The sequence below is a fragment of the Tachyglossus aculeatus genome, chromosome 10, assembly GCF_015852505.1.
Source record: "Tachyglossus aculeatus isolate mTacAcu1 chromosome 10, mTacAcu1.pri, whole genome shotgun sequence".
In the NCBI taxonomy this organism is placed as follows: Eukaryota; Metazoa; Chordata; class Mammalia; order Monotremata; family Tachyglossidae; genus Tachyglossus; species Tachyglossus aculeatus.
The window spans coordinates 30481016-30507462 of NC_052075.1; the positions used below are offsets into that span (position 1 = coordinate 30481016).

The following is a 26447-nucleotide window of genomic DNA, read 5'->3' on the forward strand; positions in this document are numbered from 1 at the left end:
GGGTTTTTGTTTACTTCTTTCATGTAAACTCTTTGCTCCCTTTTATAAGCCGTATTTTATTCATTCATTCATTTGTTCATTCAGTCGTATTTATTGAGCGCTTACTGTGTGCAGAGCACTGTACTAAGCGCTTGGGAAGTACAAATTGGCAACATATAGAGACGGTCCCTACCCAACAATGGGCTCACAGTCTAGAAGGGGGAGACACCTTTTATTTTATCTATTTATTTTATTTGCTGGCACCTGGGATGAGCTTGTACTCCCTCAAGTGCTTAGTACAGTGCTCTGCACACAGTAAGCGCTCAATAAATACCACCAATGGGTTCGATTTAGGAGTGGGCTTCTTCTCTATCACTGAGTTTTCATCAGGGGCACGTCTTGGAGGGCATTTTTTTCCCCCGTGGATGTATATATGTTTGTACATATTTATCACTCTTTATTTATTTTACTTGTACATATTTATTCTATTTATTTTATTTTGTCAGTATGTTTTGTTTTGTTGTCTGTCTCCCCCTTCTAGACTGTGAGCCCGCTGTTGAGTAGGGACCATCTCTAGATGTTGCCAGTTTGTACTTCCCAAGCGCTTAGTGCAGTGCTCTGCACACAGTAAGTGCTCAATAAATACGACTGAATGAATGAATGCATGAATGAACTTCCTTCCTTCAGTATTCCCCTATCTGAAATGTATTTTCATCTCTGTCTCTTGTTCTCCCTAGTCTGTAAGCCCCTTGTAGACAGGGATCATGCCTACCAACTCTATTATATTGTACTTTCCCAAGTATTTAGTACAGTGTTTTGCACTAATAAGTGCTCAATAAATACCACTGGTTGATTGATTCCCATAGAATCATTGTATTAGATTTTTTTAAATGGCATTTATTTTGCGCTTACTATGTTCAAAGCACTGTTCTAAGCGCTGGGGAGGTTACAAGGCGATCATGTTGTCCCACAGGGGGCTCACAGTCTTAATCCCCATTTTCCCGATGAGGTAGCTGAGACACAGAGAAGCTAAGTGACTTTCCCAAAGTCACACAGCTGACAACTGGCAGAGTCGGGATTTGAACCCATGACCTCTGCCTCCAAAGCCCGGGCTCTTTCCACTGAGCTACGCTGCTTCTCTGTGTATTCTTCTGTAATTTGTCTTCATCAGTTAGCATTCTAGAGACACTCTCAACATGTGAACTTTCACAGATGACTCAGAAAGTCCCTGCTCCCCGCCATGTAAGGCCATAGGTTGATATTGGTCTCTTTAGCCGGGGAAACTTCTGAGGCACAGTGGAGGTTTGGTGACATGAGGGGGGCTGATGGTAAGCAGATTCATTCATTCAATCATATTTATTGAGCGCTTACTGTGTGCAGAGCACTGTACTAAGTGCTTGGCAAGTACAAGTTGGCAACATATATAGAGACGGTCCCTACCCATCAACGGGCTCACAGTCTAGAAGACGGGCTCACTGTGAGCCCACTGTTGGGTAGGGACTGTCTCTATATGTTGCCAGTTTGTACTTCCCAAGCACTTAGTACAGTGCTCTGCACATAGTAAGCGCTCAATAAATACGATTGATGATGATGATGATGATGGGGGTAGTGGATGATTACAGTAGAGCGTTTAGACTCTGGTGGGAGTCTAATCTAGACCCGAGTAGAAGTTAACTTGGTCTGAAGTATTTTTGATTCTGCAAAGAGATGTAGGTGAGGAAACCAAGAAAGGAAAGTGGTTGCCTCATTGTCATCATCATTGGCCCCCGTTTGGCACATAGTAAGTGCTTAACAAATACCAAAATTATTATTTTATTATTATTATTATAATTCATTCATTCATTCAATCGTATTTATTGAGCGCTTACTGTGTGCAGAGCACTGTACTAAGCACTTGGGAAGTACAAGTCGGCAACATATAGAGGCGGTCCCTACCCAACAATGGGCTTGCAGCCTGGCATTTATTTAGTGCTTAACTATGTGCAAAACACTGTTCTAAGTGCTGGGGAGGTTACAAGGTGATCAGATTGTCCCACGGGGGGCTCACAGTCTGTATATATGTTCGTACAGATTTATTACTCTATTTATTTTACTTGTACATATTTACTGTTCTATTTATTTTCTTAATGATGTGCATCTAGCTTTATTTCTATTTATTCTGTTGACTTGACACCTGTCCACATGTTTTGTTTTGTTGTCTGTCTCCCCCTTCTAATTAATTAATTAATAATGGCATTTATTAAGCACTTTCTATGTGCAAAGCACTGTTTTAAGCACTGGGGAGGTTACAAAGTGATCAGGTTGTCCCACGGTGGGGGCTCACAGTCTTCATCCCCATTTTACAGATGAGGTAACTGAGGCACAGAGAAGTGAAGTGACTTGCCCAGAGTCACACAGCTGACAATTGGCAGAGCCGGGATTTGAACCCATGACCTCTGACTCCAAAACCCGTGCTCTTTCCACTGAGCCACGCTGCTTCTCTAGACTGTGAGCCCATTGTTGGGTAGGGACCAACAAAATCTGGTTGTACAGATTTATTACTCTATTTATTTTATTTGTACATATTTCTACTCTATTTATTTTGTTAATGATGTGCATCTACGCTTTATTTCTATTTATTCTGATGACTTGACACCTGTCCACATGTTTTGTTTTGTTGTCCGTCTCCCCCTTCTAGACTGTGAGCCCGTTGTTGGGTAGGGGCCGTCTCTGTATGTTGCCAACTTGTACTTCCCAAGCGCTTAGTACAGTGCTCCGCACACAGTAAGCGCTCAATAAATGCGATGGAATGAGTGAATGAATATCTCAGCAGTCCACTCACAAGCTGAGAAAGTGTAAGCAGGAGTTAGAGATGACGGTGACATGAGGATGGATAAGAGAGGGGTCTAATATGTGAGTTGGCTGGGGTCAGGGAATGTGTTTGATGGTATATTGTACTCTCCCAAGTGCTTAGTACAGTGCTTTGCACACAGTAAATGTTCAATAAATATGATTAATACTAATCCAAGGGAGATAGGGAGAGTCACTGTGATGCACAACCTTGGACCAAGGTTTTATTATGAGTGTGAGATCAAAGGGAGTTGGATTTTGGACAAAGAAAGTGGAATGAGATCAGGACTCAGGCTGGGAAGAGCAAATAGATCAGAAACAATCCTTTTAGTTCTCTGCAGCCTTCACGGAAGCCCTTGGGTCAGGGGTTCAAATCCCGGCTCTGCCACTTGTCCGCTGTGTGACTTTGGGCAAGTCACTTCACTTCTCTGAGCCTCAGTTCCCTCATCTGTAAAATGGGGATGAAGACCGTGAGCCCCACGTGGGACAACCTGATCACCTTGTATCCCCCCCAGCGCTTAGAACGGTGCTTTGCACATAGTAAGCGCTCAATAAATGCCATTAAAAAAAAAAAAAACCTAGGCTGTGGGAGCAAAAATATTGGTTTCTCCACCTCCGTAGCATGAATTGGCACCTATGGAAACAGCTGACGGTGGGAAAGACAGGAGGAGGAGCGGGGTTCAGGAGGGAAAATCAATCAATCAATCGTATTTATTGAGCGCTTACTATGTGCAGAGCACTGTACTAAGCGCTTGGGAAGTACAAATTGGCAACATATAGAGACAGTCCCTACCCAACAGTGGGCTCCCAGTCTAAAAGGGGGACACAGAGAACAAAACCAAACATACCAGCAAAATAAAATAAATAGATAGAGGCCTGGCTTAAACAATTTGAGATTCAAGTGGAAGCAGGCCATTCTAGACCGCGAGCCCGTTGTTGGGTAGGGACCGTCTCTTTATGTTGCCAACCTGTGCTTCCCAAATGCTCAGTTCAGTGCTCTGCACACAGTAAGCGCTCAAGAAATACGATTGACAATGAATTCAAACGACCGCGTCCCAGGGAATCAGGCTGAAGAAGCCAGATGGAGAATCAATCAATCAATCAATCAATCAATCGTATTTATTGAGCGCTTACTATGTGCAGAGCACTGTACTAAGCGCTTGGGAAGTACAAATTGGCATCACATAGAGACAGTCCCTACCCAACAGTGGGCTCACAGTCTAAAAGGGGGGAGACAGAGAACAGAACCAAACATACCAACAAAATAAAATAAAATAAAATAAAATAAAATAAAATAAGAAGAGGGGGAGTGGCTGAGGCTGGGGAACGGAGACCGGGGAGCTGTTCAAATTGAGGGTGGCAGCGGGAAGGCCGTCCTGACGGGCGGCCAGCGGGACCCGGTTAAGGGGATTTAGCGCCGGAGATTAAGATGAGCTCAGAGGCCTGCTCGCACAAGATGGAATCCGCGATTGAGTGTTAGCGATGCCGGAAAAGACGTGTGCTTGTTAGCCTTTAGAGGATTACATTTTAATCAGCTGTTAGAAAATTGTAAAAATGAAGAGCGGTGACTTTGCGTAAGGAGTGCTTGCCATCGGGTAGGAGTTGGTCAGAAGCCAGTACTTGAGGTTGTATTTCAGGCTGAAAATAAGTGGTTTTGATGTATTAGGAAATTCTAATACAGTCAGCGGTGATCTCTGATTGTAGATATGTTTGTACAGATGTATTACTCCGTTTTACTTGTACATATTTACTGTTCTATTTATTTTGTTGATGATGTGCACCTAGCTTTATTTCTATTTATTCCGATGACTTGACACCTGTCCACATGTTTTGATTTGTTGTCTGTCTCCCCCTTCTAGACTGTGAGCCCGTTGTCAGGTTGGGACCGTCTCTATATGTTGCCAACTTGTATTTCCCAAGCGCTTAGTACAGTGCTGTGCACACAATAAGCACTCAATAAATACAATTGAATGAATGAATGAATGTCCTGGTGTTCTAAACACTCAGTAGTCTTGGGTTTAAAATCTAGTCGGTTGGGGGAAGAATATAAACATGGTTTTAGCAATTTTCCTGGGCTGACTTTACACTGTTGGGTTATTTTGACTCAGACCAAGCCTACGCATGTACTTCGTTATTTCTCTTACCCCAAAATGAAACATCCATAGCGAAAGAGAAGCAGCATGGCTCAGTGGAAAGAGCACGGGCTTGGGAGTCAGAGGTTATGGGTTCTAATTCCGGCTCTGCCGCTTGTCAGCTGTGTGACTTCGGGCAAGCCACTTAACTTCTCTGTGCCTCAGTTACCTCATCTTTAAAGTGGGGATTGAGACTGTGAGCCCCATGTGGGACAACCTGATCACCTTGTATGCCCCCAGCGCTTAGAACAGTGCTTTGCACATAGTAAGCGCTTAACAAATACCATCATTATTATTATTATTATTAAAAGAGGAAAAAAAATCCCCTTTTCATTATCTTCCAAGGAAGGAAGATTTCCTACATTTTATAGGGACTCCTCTTCCTAGAAAGTTTCCATAGCTTCAGTTTATACACATTTAGCATTTGGTTAGTTTGTAATAATAATAATAATGATGATGGCATTTGTTAAGCACTTACTGTGTGCGAAGCATTGTTCTAAGCGCTCTAAGGGGGTGATAGAAGGTGATTAGGTTGTTCCACATGGGGCTCACAGTCCTAATCCCCATTTTACAGATGAGGTAACTGAGGCTCAGGGAAGTTAGGTGACTTGCCCAAAGTCAAACAGCTGACAAGTGGCAGAGCCGGGATTAGAACCCACGACCTCCGACTTCCAAGCCCGTGCTTTTTCCACGAAGCCACGCTGCTTCTCTAATCTGAACAAGACTGAGTCCTGACCTGCAGGACTGAAGTAAGGACCTCATCTTGGATAGTGGTGCTGAGCTGTTCCATCAGATTAAATAATTGGCTTTTAAACTATCATGGATAAGGGTTTATAAGTCATAAGAAGTGAAGCTTTTTTAAATTTTGGGTTTTTTTTTAACTGATGCTGGTTTCCTACTTCCTCACCTGCTGTGGAGACTTAAATTGGAAACGGAACTGCTAATGATAAATGCCCAACAATGAATGACATGTTTTTTCCTTTGGATAAAAAACATCTTTTTTCTTTTTTTCCTCTTATTGTTTCCTTTTAAGAGATTGAAGATGGTGCTTTGAGGAGTTGACAGTTTCAGGAGGCCTTCTTTGCCTGGTCCTTCCTGTCTTAGCAACACATTCAAAGAAAATCTGTTTACTCTCAAATCCTGAAATTTTATAATAATAATAGCAATAATAATAATAATAATAACAATAATAATAATGATGGCATTTATTAAGCATTTACTAGGTGCTTTGCACTGTTTATGTTTTATAAATACTAAGAATATAGAATAATAATAGGAATGGTATTGTTAAGCACTTATTATGTGCCAAGCACTATTTCAAGGACTGGGGTAGATAAAAGTTAATCAGCTTGGACACACTCCCTGACCAACATGGGGCTCACACTCTTCACCCCCGTTTTACAGGCGAGGTAACTGAGGCAAAAAGAAGTTGTGACTTGCCGAAGGTTATGCAGCAGACACGTTGGAAGAGCCAGAATTAGAACCCAGGTCCTTTTGACGCCCAGGTCTGTGTGCTAACCACTAAGCCTCGCTGCTTCTCAGCATATAGAAGAGAAATCATGTCGTAAGGTTGAAACTGGCAAGTCTCATCCTCCAGAAACTCCTTTCTTCAGGAAAACACACTGTGGCTCCTGCTTCCATGAGTCTCTCCCCGCCCAGCCAGCCCGATGAAGATCGGAATAAACCTTCCGACGGTGGGTTTCAGGGCTGTCTAGTGGAAGTAACTTTGTACTTTGTCCTCTGTGCTCCTCCACTTTGCGCTCCCTGTTTGACCCTTGAAATATTGTGCCACACAAAACTCTCTTTCTGCCCTCTCCCTTCTCTTTGCCAGGCCGCTCCCTCCAGTGGTCTGCCATTCCAGCCCACCTCTACCCCTCCAGACTGTAAGGTTGTCGTAAGCAGGTCGTGTTTATTGTTATATTGTACTCCCCAAGCGCTTTGTACAGTGCTCTGCACACTGTAAGCACTCAATAAATATAATTGGATGAATGAATGAATTGACGCCTTCGTTGATTAGCTCTCCACCTCACCCCCTTGGTCATATGTTGCCAACTTGTACTTCCCAAGCGCTTAGGACAGTGCTCTGCACACAGTAAGTGCTCAATAAGTATGATTGAATGAATGAATTCCATCTTCAAGCAGTCCCTGTTCTGCTTCCCCATTAAACTGCATTAAAGGCAGGGACCCTGTCTTTATGTCTTGTGTCTTATCTGCTGTGTAACCTTGGGCAAGTCACTTAACCTCTCTGTATCTCAGTTTCCTCATCTGTACAATGGAAATTCAATACTTACTGTCCTTCCTACTTAGAATGTCCCCGTGTGTATAGGGACTGCATCTAACCTGATTATCTTGTATCTACATCAGTGCTTAGTCTTATTTTATTAGCAATCAGTCAGACTGAGCCCCCTCCTTCCTCTCTCCCTCCTCCCCCACCCCATCCCCCCGCCTTACCTCCTTCCCCTCCCCACAGCACCTGTATATATGTGCATATATATGTGTATATGTTTGTACGTATTTATTACTCTATTTTATTTGTACATATTTATTCTATTTATTTTGTTAATATGTTTTGTTTTGTTCTCTGTCTCCCCCTTCTAGACTGTGAGCCCACTGTTGGGTAGGGACCATCTCTATATGTTGCCAACTTGTACTTCCCAAGCGCTTAGTACAGTGCTCTGCACACAGGAAGTGCTCAATAAATACGATTGAATGGATGAATATTTATTGAGCACTTACTGTCCGCAGAGCACTATACTAACTGCTTGGGAGAGGTCGTCTGACTCCAGGCCTGTGCTCTTACGCAGCTCTATGCCATGATGTTTCTTAACCATCCTTCTGTAGTCTTTCTTTTTGCATCTTAATTTTGAAATTATTCATCACTTTGTAAAAAGAAAAAAGATCCCTTTGAAAAGAGTATGATTTATGATGATGATGAAGGCATTTATTAAGCACTCACTATGTGCAAAGCGTGGGGAGTTTGTGAGGTGATCAGGTTGTTCCATGGAGGGTTCACAGTCTTAATCCCAATTTTACAGATGAGGTATCTGAGGCACAGAGAAGTTAAGTGACTTGCCCAAAGTCACACTGCTGACAGTTGGCGGAGTGGGATTTGAACCCATGACCTCTGACTCCAAAGCCCGGGCTCTTTCCACTGAGCCACACTGCTTCTTACTAGGCTTACAGTCTACAGGGGGGAGAAACTCTCTGCACCCACTAGGTGCTCAACAAATACCATTACTATTGCTTAATAATAATAATGATGGCATTATTAAGCCCTTACTATGTGCAAAGTACTGTTCTAAGCACTGGGGAGGTTACAAGGTGATCAGGTTGTCCCACAGGGGGCTCAGTCCTAATCCCCATTTTACAGATGAGGTAACTGAGGCCCAGAGAAGTTAAGTAACTTGCCCAAAGTCACACAGCTGACAATTGGCAGAGCCGGGATTAGAACCCGTGGTCTCTGACTCCAAAGCCCGGGCTCTTTCCACTGAGCCACACTGCTTCTCTCTTCTCTCTCTTCCTCCTCTGGGTGCCCACACTTGTCATGCACATTCCTCAGTCATGGGAAAGGTGTACGTGTTATGAGATCATAAGAAACTACTTGTATCTTTTAGAGTCATTTTCACTACTTAATAATATCTGGGGTATTGATAAGGGACTAACTCTTGCTAAGCATTGGAGTCGATAACGGGCATTTAGATTAGACACAGTCCCCGTCCTGCTCGGGGCTCACAGTCTAAGAAGGAGAGAGAGAGTGGGTATCATATTCCCATTTTGCAGATGAGAAAACTGAGGTCCAGATAAGGTGAATGATCGCTGGGGGCTGTGCTGCGGAGAACTGAGTGTATGCCAACACTCTTGGCCCCAAATCACTTGATGTCTACACAAGTGAAGAATTCATTAGCGAAAATGGGAAGCCCCCAACATTTCCAGCAGATCGGGATAAGCCAACGAAATTGTCTGGAAGAATTTTTTGAAGGTGCCAGACGAACATCAAGCAGGGAGCAGGATCATTACCTCAAGGGGAGAGCTGAATCTCTTGGGCTTCCAGCAGCAGCTGGGTGGGGAATTAATCATAAAACTGAATTTTAATAGTGCTAACAGAGTTAATGACTGCTTGATAATCCTGGCTCTGTCACTTGTCTGCTGTGTGGCCTTGCGCAAATCACTTTATTTCTCTGTGCCTGTTACCTCATCTGTAAAATGGGGATTAAGACTGTGAGCCCTATGCGGGACAGAGACTTTGTCCAACCTAATTTGCTTGTATCTACCCCCCAGTGCTTAGAACAGGGCCTGGCACAAATTAAGCGCTTAACAAATACCATAATAATAATTGTTATTATTAATTGATCATTTATTGAGCACTTACTGTGTGCAGAGCATTGTACTAAGTGCTTGGGAGTGTACAGAATAACAGAGTTGATGGACATGTTTATTGTCCATAGTGTGATTACAAGGAAATATGAAGGCATCTGTTTTCTGGTCACATTGAAAGAAGCAGATGGGGTTTTTTTGTATAAGGGCTGTGGTTTTTCTGTCTTGGACAGGAGTCCTCATTCTCTGGGCATTTGATGTTCAGTTATCCAGGTGGTTTGGATGCCAATTTGTGATCAATCAATAGCATTTATTCTATTCTATTCTATTCTATTCTATTCTATTCTATTCATCTTATTCTGTTAATACGTTTTGTTTTGTTCTCTGTCTCCCCCTTCTAGACTGTGAGCCCACTGTTGGGTAGGGACCGTCTCTATATGTTGCCAACTTGGACTTCCCAAGTGCTTAGTCCAGTGCTCTGCGCACAGTAAGCGCTCAATAAATACGATTGAATGAATGAATGAATGAATCAAGTGCTAATTGTATGCAGAACATTGTTCTAAGCACTTGGGAGAGTACAGTACAATAATGTTGGTAGTCATGATCCCTGTCCTCGAGGAGTTTCAGTCTGCTTGGGGGCGGCTTATGTTACATCAGCCTTATCGTTAGGGGAAGTTTGGTTTAAATCAGGTGATGTTAATTCCAGCACTTGTCTTGCAAGTGAACTGAAATATAAATTCCAGAAGCCATTTGTCATTTGATCTAAGATGCTATGACAACCATTCTACGGTCTGAAGAGAAAACAACCCATGGATGGAGACAGTTGCTTAATCTAAGAGCCATCCTTCAATTGGAATGTGTTGTTTAGGACTTTTTGTACTTTAAAGCCTTTGAGGAAAGGCCGATGACTCTGTAATCAGGGCTGTCTGCTTCCATATCTATTATCTGTGACTTGCAGTCTGATGGGAGAACTCTCCTCCCAGATTTTTGGTTTCAACAATACCCGTCCATCTGGATCCACGTTTAATAGAAGTTAAGGTGCTAATGATTTGGGGTTTCTGCCAGGTGAAAGACATTTTAGTCATGGTATCTAAAAATGCAGGATACAACAATGGGAACAAAGAGCATGGAACTTAGTCAGTCAATTGTATTTATTGAGTGCTTACTGTATGCAGAGCACTGTACTGGAGAAGCAGCGTGGCTCAGTGGAAAGAGCCGGGGCTTTGGAGTCAGAGGTCATGGGTTCAAATCCCACTCCGCCACTTGTCAGCTGTGTGACTTTGGGCAAGTCACTTCCCTTCTCTGGGCCTCAGTTCCCTCATCTGTAAAATGGGGTTGAAGACTGTGAGCACCACGTGGGACAACCTGATCACCTTGTAACCTCCCCAGCGCTTAGAACAGTGCTTTGCACATAGTAAGCACTTAATAAATGCCATTATTATTATTATTATTATTATTATTATTACTAAGCACTTGGGAGAGTAAAATACAACAATGTAACAGACACATTCCCTGCCCACAATGAGCTTACAGCTTAAAGGGAGATAGACAATAGTATAAATAAAGTTAACGGAAATGTACTTAAGTGCTGTGGCACTGGGAGTGGGGATGATTAAAGGGAACAAGTCAAGACTATAGAGAAGGGAGAGGAAGAAGAGGAAAGGAGGGCTTAGTAAGAGAAGGCCTCGTGGAGGAGAAGTGTCTTCTTATAAGGCTTTGAAGGTGGGGAGAGTAGTTGTCTATTGGATATGAACAGGGAGGGCATTCCAAGCCAGAGGCAGAATGTGGGTGAGAGGTTGGTGGCAAGATAGACTCCATAATAATAATAATAGTAATGGTATTTGTTAAGTGCTTACTATGTGCCAAGCACTGTTCTAAGCATTTAGATACAAGGTAGACTCTAGACTGTGAGATCATGGTGGGCAGGGATTGTCACCCTTTATTGCTGTATTGTACTTTCCCAAGTGCTTAGTACAGTGCTCTGCACACAAGAAGCGCTTAATAAATACAATTGAATGATAGGATGAGATCGTAGTACAATGAGAAGGTTGTACTCGAGGTTCTTGAGGAGTGGGGAAACATGGCCTGAACGTTTCTCTAGAAAAATGATCCACACAGCGGAGTAAATTATGAACTGGAGTGGGGAGAGAGAGGAGGCAGGGAGGTCAGCAAGGAGGCTGATAAAGTAATCAAAGTGGGATAGGATAAGTGCTTGGTGCTTTGCACATAGTAAGCGCTTAGTAAATGCCATTATTATTATTATTGTTATTATAAACATGGTAGTAGTTTGGATGGAGAGGAAAGGATGGGTTTTAACGTCGTTCTGAAGGTGGAACCAACAGGATTTAATGGTGAATTGAATATGTGGTTTGAAAGAGAGAGAGGAGTCAAGGATATCACCAAGATTATGGGTTTACTAGGCGGGAAGGATGGTGGTGCCGTCTACAGTGTTGGGAAAGTCAGGATTTGGGTGGGAAGATAAGGAGTTTTATTTTAGACATGTTCAGTTTCGGGGGGTAGGGACCGTCTCTATGTGTTGCTGACTTGTACTTCCCAAGCGCTTAGTACAGTGCTCTGCACACAGTAAGCGCTCAATAAATACGATTGATTGATTGATTGATTGACATTCAAGTAGGGATGTCTTGAAGGTAGGGGGAAATGCAAAACTGCAGAGAGGGAGAGCGATCATGACTGGGGATTTGGGAATCACCTGCATAGAGGTGGTAGTTGGAAGCATATGGCATTCTCTCTAATGCCAACCTTCTCATTGTACCGCAATCTCATCCTGTCATATTTATTAAGCACTTATTGTGTGCAGAGTACTGTACTAAGTGCTTGGGAAAGAACAATACAGCAATAAAGGGTGACAGTCCCTGCCCACAGTGATCTCACAGTCTAGAGAGTCTAGTTGAAAGCATGTGAGTCTAGAAAGCAGTCTACACCCCAGGGAGTTTAGATGGGGAATAAAAGGGGACAAAGAACAGAGTCTTGAGGGACTCCCACAGTTAAGGAGTAGGAGACAGAGGAGGATACTGTGAAAGAGACTGAGAATGAGTGGCCAGAGAGATAGGAGGGGAACCAGGAGAGGACAGTGTCAGTGAAGCTGAGGTTGGTTAATGTTTCCCGGAGAAGGGGATGGATGACAGTCTAGAAGGCAGCTGAGAGGTGGAGGAGGATTAGGATGGAATAGAGGCCACTGGATTTGGCAAGAAGGAGATCATTGGTGACCTTTGAGAAAGCAGTTTCTGTGGAGTGAAGGGGATGGATGCCAGATTGGAGCAGGTCAAGGAGAGAATTGGAGGAGAGGATTTTGAGACAGCAGGTGTAGATAACTTGCTCGAATTTGGAGAGGAATCGTAGGAAGGAGGAAGGCCAATAGCTGGAGAGAGCCATGGGGTTAAGCGTCCTATTCCCGACTCTGTTAGTGACCTGCTCTAAGACCTCAGGCAAATAATAATAATAATAAGGATAGCACTTGAGCATTTACTCTGTGCCAAGCATTGTACTAAGCTCTGGGGTAGATACGAGATAATAATAATAATGATGATGGCATTTCTTAAGCGCTTACTATGTGCAAAGCACCGTTCTAAGTGCCGGGGAGGTTACAAGGTGATCAGGTTGTCCCACGGGGGGCTCACAGTCTTCATCCCCATTTTACAGATGAGGTAACTGAGGCCCAGAGAAGTGAAGTGACTTGCCCAAAGTCACACAGCTGACAAGTGGCAGAGCCAGGACTTGAGCTCATGACCTCTGACTCCAAAGCCCGTGCTCTTTCCACTGAGCCACGCTGCTTCTCACACATAATCGGGTCGGACACAGTCCCTGTCCCACATGGGGCTCCCGATGTAACCGGGAAGGAATCGGCATTGTACAGATGAGGGAACTGAGAAATGGAGAAGTTAAGTGACTTTCCCAGAGTCGCAGCAGGTAAGTGGTAGAGCTAGGATTAGAACCCAGGTCCTCTGACTCACAGTGCGCTCTTTCTATTCGGCCGCACTGTTTCCCCAAATTACTTCACTTTTCTGGGCCTCAGTTTCCTCAGCAGAATTTGTTCTCAGACTCTTACACTGTAAAGCCCATCGGGGACAGGTCTGTGTCATCATCATCATCATCATCATCATCAATCGTATTTATTGAGCGCTTACTATGTGCAGAGCACTGTACCAAGCGCTTGGGAAGTACAAATTGGCAACATATAGAGACAGTCCCTACCCAACAGTGGGCTCACAGTCTAAAAGGGGGAGACAAAACCAAACATACTAACAAAATAAAATAAATAGAATAGATATGTACAAGTAAAATAAATAAATAAATTGAGTAATAAATATGTACAAACATATATACATATATACAGGTGCTGTGAGGAAGGGAAGCAGGTAAGATGGGGGGATGGAGAGGGGGACGAGGGGGAGAGGAAGGAAGGGGCTCAGTCTGGGAGCTTGTCCTATTTGTGTCCTATTTGATTATCTTGTATCTACCACAGTGCTTAGTATCAATTTTAGTATCAATCAAAATAACCAAGGATACCTTCTAATAACAAGATGTACTCATTCTTCCCCAGTTTTTTCTTCCCCTGCGTCCCCCTGCAACCCTCTCCAGCCCCCCGCCTTTCTCTGAATGATATACGGGTGAGCCGAAGGAATGGCGTGTTCTGTTACCTGTGGGGCCGGGGCTGTAGTGTCTGTGGCTAACCTCCTGATGTGAGATGGAATTGTCATCATAGATGTGGCCAGAGCAGTGCTCTACTTACATCACTTTCTGGCAGGGATTTTGCTCCATTTCTTATTAAAATTGTTTCCGCACTTCAACCCAGATGCGATTCACGTTCTATAGCAGAAAACCCCGCTGGCCCGAGGGAGATACATTGGGTGAAATTCCATCTTGGGCTTCGGATGATGGTTGTCAACCGCTGAGAATCATTTTTGCGAACAGTTTGAACATAGACTGACTTTCAAACCTTTGTACTGACCGTTCAGAAGTGGCGGAGAGCACGTGTTTACTTGTACATATTTACTATTCTATTTATCTTGTCAATGATATGCATTTAGCTTTAATTCTGTTTATTCTGACGACTTGACACCTGTCCACATGTTTTGTTTCGTTGTCTATCTCCCCTTTCTAGACGGTGAGCCCGTAGTTGGGTAGGGACCGTCTCTATATGTCGCCGACTTGTACTTCCTAAGCGTTTAGTACAGTGCTCCGCACACAGTAAGCGCTCAATAAATATGATTGAATGAATGAATGGTGGGGGCTGGGGGTTGGGAGGAGGAGGATGTGGCTCTTCATGTCAGGAGCAGCTGACTGGATGCTTGACAAACTCCACACCCAGGCACCCCCCACCCTAAGGGAGGAAGCAATGGGCAAGAGGAGGTCTGTGATGGAAGTATAGTAATATTTATGGTATTTATGAAGCTGTTACTGTGTGATAAGCACTGTCAAAAACACTGGGGTAGATAAAAGTGAATCAGGTCAGACAGTCCCTATTCCACGTGGCGTTCACTAACTAAATAATTAGAGAAGCAGCGTGGCTCAGTGGAAAGAGCCCGGGTTTTGGAGTCAGAGGTCATGGGTTCAAATCCCAGCTCCACCAACTGTCAGCTGTGTGACGTTGGGCAAGTCCCTTCACTTCTCTGTGTCTCAGTTCCCTCATCTGTAAAATGGGGATTAAGACTGTGAGCCTCCCGTGGGACAACCTGATCGCCTTGTAATCCCCCCTTGTAACCTTCTAAACTTGGCTCTGCCGTTTGTTTGCTGTGTGACCTTGGGCAAGTCACTTCACTTCTCTGTGCCTCGGTTACCCCATTTGTAAAATGGGGGTTAATTCTGTGAGCTCCATGTGGGACATGGACTGTGTCCAGCCTGATTAGCTTGTATCTTTCCCAGTGGTTAGTACAGTGCCTGGCATACAGTAAGCATTTAACAAATGCATGCCAAAAAAAAAAAGTGGCAGAGTCAGAATTAGAACTCAGATCTTCTGGCTCATTCATTCATTCATTCATTCATTCAGTTGTATTTATTGAGTGCTTACTGTGTGCAGAGCACTGTACTAAGCGCTTGGGAAGTACAAGTTGGCAACATATAGAGATGGTCCCTACCGAACAGTGGGCTCACAGTCTAGATGGGGGAGACAGAGAACAAAACAAACCATATTAACAAAATAAAATAAATAGAATAAATATGTACAAATAAAATAAATAAATAAATAGAGTAATAAATCCGCTCATGCTCTCTGCTGGGTATTCCTCCTGCTGCTATGCACTCTGGCTTTGAAATCTTTGTAAGCACTGTGCAGACACAAATGGCTTAACTCATTTTTACTGACCGTCAGTGAATTTACACCTGGTGGATTCTACTTTCTGAGATAGTGGGGTCTTGGGAGGCCTGACCTGGCCCCAAGCCACCCTAATTTCTGTGTCTCAGGGGGGTCTGTTCCAAAGAGAAATTGGAGACCTGGGACTAGAGAAGCATCAAGAAGCAGCGTGGCTCAGTGGAAAAAGCCCGAGCTTTGTAGTCAGAGGTCGTGGGTTCAAATCCCGGCTCCCCCACTTGTCAGCTGTGTGACTTTGGGCAAGTCACTTCACTTCTCTGGGCCTCAGTTACCTCATCTGTAAAATGGGGTTTAAGACTGTGAGCCCTGTGTGGTGGGACAACCTGATCACCTTGTAACCTCCCCAATGCTTAGAACAGTGCTTTGCACATAGTAAGCGCTTAATAAATGCTATCATTATTATTATTATTATTATTAAGACTCAGTAGAAAGAGTGCAGAACTGGGAGTCGGCAGACCTGGGTTCTCCCTGGCTCCACCACTTTTCTATGTGACCTGGGGTATACCACTTAACTCGTCTGTGCCTCAGTTTCCCCATTTTCCCTCCCCATTAGAGTGGGAGCCCAGTGTGGGATAGGGCCCCTGTCTGATCTAATTGCATCTACGCCAGTGATTAGCACATTATGATTATTGTTGCAGACCTCCCACCGGTGGTGTTTGCAACAAACTTGTTTCGTTGTAAAATTGAAAGCAATTTGGTTATGGATTTTGTGAAGTTAGTTTTTCAGAGTCTTTGCCATCCAGCCAGGCAGAAGAGCTAAGTAGATTAGTTCTTTCGACTATCCAAATACAGCGGATGGTATTTTAAAAATTACTCTCCTCTCATTGACTATAAAAGAACATCTACAATTGCACTCTGCCTGGAATGAGAGTCAGAAAACTGACAGTTTCAGAATGCTTTTTATCCAGGTATTTAATGCTGGTGTGACTATGTCTATCGATTTATCTTCCCAGTCCTGTGTAAATAGGCTTGCTGCTTCTGTTAAAGGAAGAGTGTGTTTTCACAAGGGAATCAAGGTGAATTAAACTTTCCAGTAAACAGTTTCCCTCTCCTCCCCTCCCCTTCTCTCCCTGCCCATCCAGACTGGGTGATGATCCATTCACTCTCTATCTGTAAGTAATTCTGGCCCCTTGTTGCCATTTCCAAAGGGCAAACCATATCTCCCTGCACACCCCGGTGAGAGAGCCGCTCCTGGGCGCTTTTATTCTCCTTGCTTGATTGTTGATGGGAGTGCTTCTTCCCCAGTAAATTGCTTGGTTAACTCAGTGAACTTTACTCATCGCTGAGCTGAGCAGGAACCAAAGAGTTGTCAGGTTTCAGTCCTTAAGAGAATATTGTTCTGACTTGGGAATTTTCCCCGGATTGGAGCCTCAGGTTTGAGGGCTGGGAGAGGATAACGCTCCTGTTTCGAAGGCTCAGGGAGGAAGCACTTATCGGGTCCCACCTCGATTACTGCAAGTCTCCTCAATGATCTCCCTGCCTCCAGCCTCTTCCCCCGTCTAATCCATACTTCAATCAATCAATCAATCAGTCGAGCGCTTACTATGTGCACTTTGGTGCTTGGATCGTTTTTCTACAAAAATCCTTCTGTGCACATCTCCCCACTCCTCCAAAACCTTCAGAAGTACCCACTCATCTCCACATCAAACAGCAAGTCACCATGGCATAGTGAATAGAGTCTGAAGGTCGTGGGTCCTAATCTTGGCTCTGCTGCATGACTTTGGGCAAGTCGCTTCACTTCTGTGAGCCTCAGTGATCTCATCTGTAAAATGGGGATCGAGACTGTGAGCCCCATGTGGGTCAGGGACTGTGTCCAACCTGAGTTGCTTGTATCCACCCCAGCGCTTAGGACAGTGCCTGGCACATGGTAAGTGCTTAAAAAATGCCATAATTATTATTATTATTGTTTTTTATTATTATCATCACTTCAGGATGACCCGTATAGGGCCCCGCTGTGGGTAAAGTCAAGGTGAGGGGAGAGATCTAGGGCTATGGCAGGCCCCTGCCCTAGCCTCTCAACCCCTGGGACTATTGGCAATTGCCTCCTAGCTCATGGAGAAGCAGTGTGGCTCAGTGGAAAGAGCCCGGGCTTTGGAGTCAGAAGTCACAGGTTCAAATCCCAGCTCCACCAATTGTCAGCTGTGTGACTTTGGGCAAGTCACTTCTCTGGGCCTCAGTTACCTCATCTATAAAATGGATGAAGACTGCGAGCTGCCTGTGGGACAACCTGATCACCTTGTAACCTCCCCAGCGCTTAGAACAGTGCTTTGCACATAGTAAGTGCTTAATAAATGCCATTATCAGTATTACTTTTTATTGATCTTGGAACCGGAGCCATAAGAGGAGTGAACTCAGGTGAGGAAAAGTTTCTTTCCTCCCGACTAGGGAGTGGGTGCTGGGAGCCCCACCCACGGTAGGGGCAAAACAGATAGAGGTGACCTCCCTGGAGAAGTGGGAGAGGATATTGATTGATTGATTGATTCATTCAATTGTACTTATTGATATAGGAAGTTTTCAAAGATCCACGGTCCACCCCATGGCAATCTGGTTCTGAGGGTTCACATGTCCATCATTGAGAGAGAGGGGTATCTGTGAGTGTAAGGATGTGGAACCATCCAGATGGGTGTCCACAGAGGGGCTGGGAGTGAGTGTCCCTGCTTAGGACTGGGAGTATTACCGAGCGCAGGTATATACTAAAAGGATCGTTGAGTATCTCTAAGAGGAACTGTGAGATTTCACTCCGAAGTGGAGTAGATTGAAATACATCCTATCGAAGGAGGCGGCACAGAAAAGGGGGGATGAGTCAGAAGAGGAAGAAGAGATGTTGTTCTGAAGAGTCACCAGCACCTCAAGCTGAAATCGCCATGTGGGATTCCGGTCATCGTTATTCATTGTTCCACTGAGCCAGCATTCTCAAGGTGCCCACTGTTGGATGGCAGGCCAATGGGTGGCATACCTGGCCATGCTATCTGGTATACCAGCCTCCGGACGGGCGACAGGAGATCACACTTTTTTCCAACCGAGGGATTTGTGTGAACGAAGCACTGTACACACTACAACCTCTAGGTCCCCACTGCCGCCTTTTGCTCCCTGGCATTCTCCTCTACCCGCTTCTCGGGCCAAGGCAACAGTGGTGTGGTGTGGGAGTCTTTAGGAACTGTAATTTAGAAGAGGCAGCACAGCATGAGCAGCGGTAGAGCCCTAACAGGAAACGGGACCTATAGGAGAAACATATCATCCCTCGTAGATGTGGAGTGACAAGCCAAATTCGTGGCCGGAGCTTGAACCACTCCTTAAAAGTGGCCGAGTAGTGCTTGTGAGAATAGCAGCCTGCGTGGGAGACTGGTTTTGACATGGTCTTGTACTTGTTGCAAAGGAAAAAAAAAGCTTTTTGGCCTTAAAACAATATCTGAGAATTGGATTTGGAATTGTTTGGGAATTGAGCCACAGAAGAATATATAAAGATTTCCCTGCTCGTGAGCATCCATTGTGATTTCACAGCAGCTACAATCCAGCTGGAACCATCGAAGGCGTATAATAAGAAACAGAACTCCAGAGAGGCTATTCACAGTTTCATATTTCCACTTCCCGTGGGCCCTGAGGAGAAAAAAATGGGACTCATTCAGAAAACACCCCGTGGCTGAAGAAGTGTGGATGCATGAAATCAATGCAAGCATAGGCGTGTTCGAATCGTGTGCAAATATCCCAACACTGAGAGCGCATAAGGGCTGACCTTGCATATAAGTCAAAGCTTTGAAATTTGCCAGGCCGTTGGTTCTTTCGGCTTTATTCGGAGTCCCTGGTGGTGCTCCCGGACCCTCAGTTGGCCAAGGCACATAATATGAGTCTGGCTGCTCTGCTAGGGTTTTCAGTTGAACCCGCGTGAGAGTTCATTTTCCTTCATGGCAGTACAATGTATTATCGCTAACAATGAGGAGGGATAAATATAAGATTCTTTTGTCAGATACGACTGTGGCAGTTTGTGTTCTGTTCCCTTTCTTTGACTTAAAATGCTCCTTTGATTTTAAAAGATACATCTGGCTATTTCTGAAAAAGAAATTGCCGTTCTGAGAAAGATAAGCAGGGGGCAACGCTCCCACATTTGAATGCTGTGCTGACTGATTCTTTTCTGGATTCCATCGCTGAAATTAGGCGTGCTTCATCTTAGGTTTTCTCCTGGGGAGAGCCTTAGTTTAGAATGGTTCACTTTTAGTACTCGGAGGTATTTGTTGCAGAAATCAGTGCCTGAAAATCCTCAAAAAAGAGAAAGGAACAATTTCTGTTCCTTTCCATCCTGTTGGAATTAGCCTGGAGTACAAGTGGAAATGAAGCAGAATGCTCTATTTGTGATCAGCGGAACAACAGCTCATCTGGATGAGACATTAAATGCTTTTCCTCAGCCTGACAAAGGCAAAGCCTTAGCTTTCCCTTAAGCAGTGAATTGTCTTTCCTGAAAGGGGACCCCTCTGTTGTATCGATTGTTATGACACTGAAGGTTCTCAAAGGAACACTTTATACGAGTACAGTATACCTTTTCACGCCTTTGTTTTTTTCCGTGATGGAAAACTTTGTCCTTGGATTAGCTCTTGGCTAAATTTTCTTGTTTTTAGAAACCCAGCTTGGCCTTGACAGTAAGACTTGACCTTCTTTTGGTTCCACAGTAAATCAAAAGTTCTTTTCTGAGGAAGGAGGAGAGGGACAATCCCCAAACTGGGTCCAAACCATTCACATCAAACCAAAATACTCTCGTAGAATGTTTGCTGCCTGCTTTGGCATGCTAACTCTGGCTTATATCTCTGTTTTAGTTTAGTTTATTCATTCATTCAATCGTATTTATTGAGCGCTTACTGTGTGCAGAGCACTGTACTAAGCGCTTGGAAAGTACAATTCAGCAGTAAGGAGAGACAATCCCTGCCCACACCGCGCTTCCTTACTGTGTGCAGAGAATAATAGAGTGACCGGACATGATCCTTGTTCAGGATCTTACAATCTAGCTGGGTATTGGAGGGCTTTCCTCAATACCCTTCTGTTTTCTAACTTTGCATGAGTTTACCTGCTCATCACTGTTAGATGAGTGTTGTGTTAACCTTTGGGGAAATACTAGTAGAGTCTCTTTGGATTCCTCTATCTCCTCAGAAAAAAGCTCTGTGGTAACTGCCCCCTTACCTCCCACCATTGAGAGTCTCTCCTCCAAGCATGCTTTGGAGGCATCTGGCCGGGGACAAAAGCCGCTCCAACGTGCTCCTGGACTCTTCCATCTCTGCGGAGACTCTGAGCCTATTTTGTGCACTCGTTTGGGTTGTGTTTTCACGTTTTATCACTCCTGATGTGTCTCCAGTCCCTTCTCCCTCCTTAAACTCTTAGGCTGTAGCTCCCACCTCCAAGGGAAGGGACCATGTCTAATTCCCACCCGTGTATTCTCTCTCAGTGCTCAGTAGCACTTAGCTTTCATTCAACCCACATATCCAGTCCGTCACCAAGTCCTGTCAGTCTCATCTTCTCAACTTGGCCAAGATCTGCCCTTTCCTCTCCATCCAAGCCGCTACCACGTTAGTACAGTCACTCATCCTATCCCGACTGGATTAATGCATCAGCGTCCTTTCTGACCTTCCAACCTCCTGCCTCTCCCCACTTCAGTCCATACTTCACTCCGCTGCCCAGATTATCTTTCTATAGAAATATTCAGGGCCTATTACCCCCCTCCTCAAAAATCTGTAGTGGTTGCCTATCCACCTCCATATCAAACAAAAGCTCCTCACTGTTGGCTTTAAAACTCTCCACCACCTTGCCCCCTCCTACCTCACCTCGCTTCTCTCCTTCTACCTCCCAGCCCGCATACTCCACTCCTCCTGTGCTAACTTCGTTGTGTTTCGGTCTCATCTGTCTCACTGCTGACCCTTGGCCCACGTCCTGCTTCTGGCCTGGAATGCCTTCCCTTCTCAATTTCCACCAGAAAATCAGTCTTTCCCCCTTCAAAGCCCTACTGAAGGTGCACCTCCTCCAAGAGGCCTTCCCAGACTAAGCCCCACTTTTGTTAACCTCTCTCTCCCTTCCGCAGCACCATGAATTGCTCCCTTTGCTCTTCACCAGTCTCCCTGCCTCACAACATATATATATATATATATATATATATATATATGTATGTATATATTATTCTATTTATTTATATTGATGGCTGTTTACTTCTATTGATGTCTGTCTCTCTCCCACCCCACCCCAGATGGTGAGCCTGCTGTGGGCAGGGATTGTCTCTCTTTATTGCTGTATTGTACTTTCCAAGTGCTTAGTACAGTGTTCTGTACACAGTAAGTGCTCAATAAATGCGATTGAAGGAATGAACGAATTAGTATAGTGCTCTGCACAAAGTAAGCACTTTTTAAATAAATATTATTGCTACTACTAGAGATATTACCAGCAAGTCCTGTAACTTCAGCAGTGATACTTTCTCAAAAAACAGTGTCTCATATTTCACTAATATACATTAATATTTACTCATTTTAAAGACAAAAAGGAATTCCACCTTTTCCCCCATGATTCATTAAAATAATTTTAAACAATCATCACAGTTCTTCAAGCTACATATGGCCCAGTTATCTTCCTAAAACACTGCTCCAAACATGTCGTTCTCCTCTTCAAAAACCTTCAATGGCTGCCCATTTTTCTCCTCATCCAACAGAAACTCCTGTTTCTCCACCAGGTCTCCCCACAAGGAGTAAATATATAAACTATACATATATATAGTATATATTAGTATATATCAGTATATATATATGTATATATATATATATATGTATGTATATAGATTAATTTTCTCTAATTTGCCCAAAATCCATCTCCCCTTCTGGACTGTAAGCTTGTTATGGGCAGGGAAAGTGTCTATTTATTGTTATATTGTACTCTCCCAAGCGTTCAGTGCTTTGTACAATGCTTAGGACAATGCTTTGCACACCGTAAATACTCAATAAATGTGATTGAATGAATGAATGAATGAATAACCCTCTCATCCACTATGCCAATCTGAGTAGCATACTAAACCATGACTGACTTCCATTCCTGTAGACCTTGGGTTATTCACAAATTGCACTAGGTTAGCAATTGCTGCAATGGGAAGTAAGGGGGAAGGGGGAAGGTGGTTTGAAAACAATTGAAAATTAAGGTTTCTATCGCATTTGATGAAATTCAATAAGGTTGTGGAAGATGAAAACGCTACATCAAGGTTTATGATTTGAAGTGAACTGTTATACTTGTTTCCCTGACAATTATCAATGATCATTAGCACATCACAGGAAACTCATTTGTATAGCTTAAAACCTGTTTCTAATAAGCATTACGTTGTAAATAGTTACAGTTGTTTCCCACTGCAATGACAATGAAGAACTAGTACCTGGGGGGGGGGGCACACAATCCACTGAACTTCTTAAAACGGCCTTCCTATCAGAGTTGCAATGCATAATAACTTAATTCACAGCTGTTACGGTAACCATGTCCCCCAATTCTTCTATCATGTTCTATCCAAGTCGGATAATTAGAGGTCATTTCTGCAGAAAAGGGTGAGCAGTGCTTCTGCACACAGAAGTAATCAAGAAATACTGACGGTGACAATAACTGATTTCATTTGGACAACTACTCATTTTCTTTTGAGAGATGTGGAATTTGGTTCTGCCCACTCAAGTGTGGCCAGAGCAGCTAAATGGTACCCGATTGCCTCCCACTTCCCCGATTTCCATCTACTGGAGCCCTCTCCAGGCTCTCTGTCCCACACTCATCCCTCCTGTCCCCTGCTTCCCTAATTTGGAGAGCCTTGGGAAGAACAGATATCTGACTTTGCCAAATTCAATAGACTGAATGTGGTTTCCTCTACTTTTGTTTTTTCTCACTCTAATTGCTGTGATTCCACAATAATTGGAATTGCAGCTCATTAGAAGGTTTGGGGAACTTATTGCGCTTTAGTTTAAGGTTTAAAGAGTAACTCCCCTAAAGCGGAGAAACTGATGGGGATGTGTTGCCTAAATATTTTTCTCTCCTTTTCCTCAGCCTTCCCTGAATCCTGGGGGAAGCCATTCATCTGATGTGGTGCTTCTGAACCACTGGAAAATTCGGAATTACGAAGTTCAGCGTGGTGACATAGTGTCATTGGTGTAAGTAATACTCCAAAATGTTCATGTTTTATATTCATGGCAATTGTAATTCTTTAATGCTTTCCATGTTTAACAGAGTGTTTATGGAAGATAATTGGCTAGAAAGCTAAATGACTCTATTAAAATTTTGATAGGGTGGCTTATCAACCAAAGATTGTGAGAAAATTCTGCGAGCAGCAGAGCATGATCGATACCTCTGAACTAGGAGAGGTACCCGGGGATTTTGGTATTTTTGCTCAACAGAGAAAACTATGTTGATAGGAAATTAGTAATCATGTAATATTGGTACAAGACGTATGGATTTATGCATTGTGGAAAATATATGCATTTGGAAGGGAAATATGTGGAATGCTTTCCCAGGTATATTGCTTGCTGATAATCCGTATGGATGCCCTCTGTCTGTGCATATGTTTTGCTGACATGTTGAACCAGCAATGTCAGGTAAGAAGAAAACTCTGTTTCTAAAATATAATTTAAAAAAAAGTACAGCTATAAATCTGAAGCTTGGTTGAAAAAAAACCGTGTGGATCGAAGCCGGAGTCCTGTGTCGGAGACCAGGAGATGGCAGCGTTTGTCTGTGGAAAATGTGAGACAGAGGGCAAGGACTCCATTCCCAACCTCCTGGAGAAAAGGAATGTCAGAGAGTGAAAACTGACACGGTGATCTAATACACACTCAGAGCGCACGCTTGGCTGGTTTATGGTTAAGGTTTTCGGTTTCGAATGTAAAATGCACAGTAGGGAGAGGGAGCAGAATTTGTCTCTGGAAGGTAATTTGCTCTGTTGTTCACTACAGGATACAAATGTGTTAATGCACCTCCCCTGTTATGCCAGCTTGTCCACTGAAGTGGCAATTAATGGAGCAGTATTACTATGATGGCTTGCTGGACTTGTAAAAATCTCCAGTTTGGTACAGTTTCCTTGTGAGGGAATTTCTAATTGATCTTTCAGACTCTTGAAGAGGGACTGCTGCGCCTTCTGGCAGAGGTGATTGGTCATATTACTTTGTATAAGAGCAGTGCGTTATTCGCAACTGTACACGTGGGTCGGTCGGACTTCCTGCAGAAATACTGTAGAAATCTCAGTACCCAAGCATGATTCCTCAGAAACAGTTCCCTCCAGACTTATTTAAAAGCTGATTCATTTGATCTGGTTGATAATTAATGGAAAAAATAGAAGATCAGTGGGTTTTACCCTGGCTTACGATCAGAATTGCGGACTTCATGCCTCTGAGGATTTCTAAAAACACCCGGTCCTGCTATCTGGAATATTCTCATGTCGTTACTCTGCCTTTCTCTCTGGAATCTCCCTTTTACCAGCCTTCCACAGCAAGGCTACCCTGTCGAGAGCTCATTATTCTTTTGTCTTTGGACTGACAAGGTCACTTCCTCACTTAACTGGTGATGGAAAGGATACCCACCTGTGTGGAAGAGGTCACACAATATTCATCTAGCAGAACAGTACTGGGTTTTCCCTTGAGAAACGGGCCAAATGGTCCATCCAAGGCATTTAAGAAAAAGGGGAAATTAAAAAGAACTACCCGAGGGGAGGAAGGAAATACTGAAAATATGGTTTTATTTCTGAAACTGTAGGAGAAACAGGTAGGATAATGGGTGGAATAGGTAAAGATCATTGCATTAAAATCTGGCCATGATGCAATAAATTATGACTGCTTAAGTCTAATTAGGTTGTCTATCTAATGAGCCTGCAATCTGTTGCACCTCCCCACAGAAGGTACATTGGAAGAAATGCATATTTTCTTCTTTCGGGAAATGGAGTGGGACACAATGAGTTTGTATTTGGCTTTAGGTTAGCTCCTGTGGAAACCCGCTGAGACTGGCGGCAGAAGGCTACTGACCTTCCTGAGACCTCATCCCATAAACTCTCCCTACATTCCCGAAAGTTTGGTATCCACTTGCCCCCAAACAGAACATGCTCATTCCCCTGCTTGTTCATAGTGAAAATGTTTGTTTTACTCAGTTTACATTTACCCACTGTTTGGGTGGCCCAGGGCCCCTTTTCTGGGCCAGTGGTGGCTGTTTTAGGGCAGGAGCCAGCCGAAGATGGAGGGTGTGTTCATTTAGCTTGAATTTAGTTTGAGGGCTGCCACAAGAAGTCAGGTACCTGCCTGAGTGGCAGAGGATGGTTCTTATGGTTGTCAGCAAGGTGTTTCTTTGGATTCAGGGGCCAGCATGGGAGAAGGGGGGAACTGTTTGGGGCTATAGCTGAGTATTTCTCATCAGGAGCACGGGTGAGGAAGTTGAAACAAAAGGGGAATGAGGGTCAGGGTCAGTCTGTGGAGTTCCATTATTCAATTTCTCCCTATTCTCCATTTCTACAGATGAGAGAGATTTGGTTGGAAGGTGGCTAGCAAGTTGCTGGTGGCCCCGGGTAGGTGTTTCCATTGTCCTGGGCTTTTAGCTGAACACTGGCACTGTAGCATCTAGAAACATGGAGCTTGAATTTGGGGAAACTCAAAGAGCAACATGTCAAATTCTCTTTAGACTCTAAGCTCATTGTGGGCAGGGAATGTGTCTTCCAACTCTGTTACATTATACTCTCCCAAGCACTTGGTACAATGCTCTGCACACAGTAAGCACTCAATAAATGCGATCGAGTGTTGCATTTCTGTGGCAAGTAATTTGAGCTGCAGTAGATAGATAACTTTTGGTATTGTCCATGTGACTCCTATTTTCTAAACATGGATTAAACAGTGCTTTCTCTGAGA

At 43.8% G+C, this 26447-nt stretch overlaps 1 protein-coding gene across 1 annotated transcript in view; it reads left to right on the forward strand.

The window, feature by feature from the left end:
• Positions 1-26447, forward strand: part of IMMP2L (inner mitochondrial membrane peptidase subunit 2) — an 893637-nt gene that overhangs the window by 17453 nt on the left and 849737 nt on the right. Inside the window, exon 3 of the mRNA XM_038752433.1 lies at positions 23617-23720. Coding sequence (XP_038608361.1) covers positions 23617-23720 — 104 coding nt within the window. The remainder of the gene's footprint in view (positions 1-23616; positions 23721-26447) is intronic.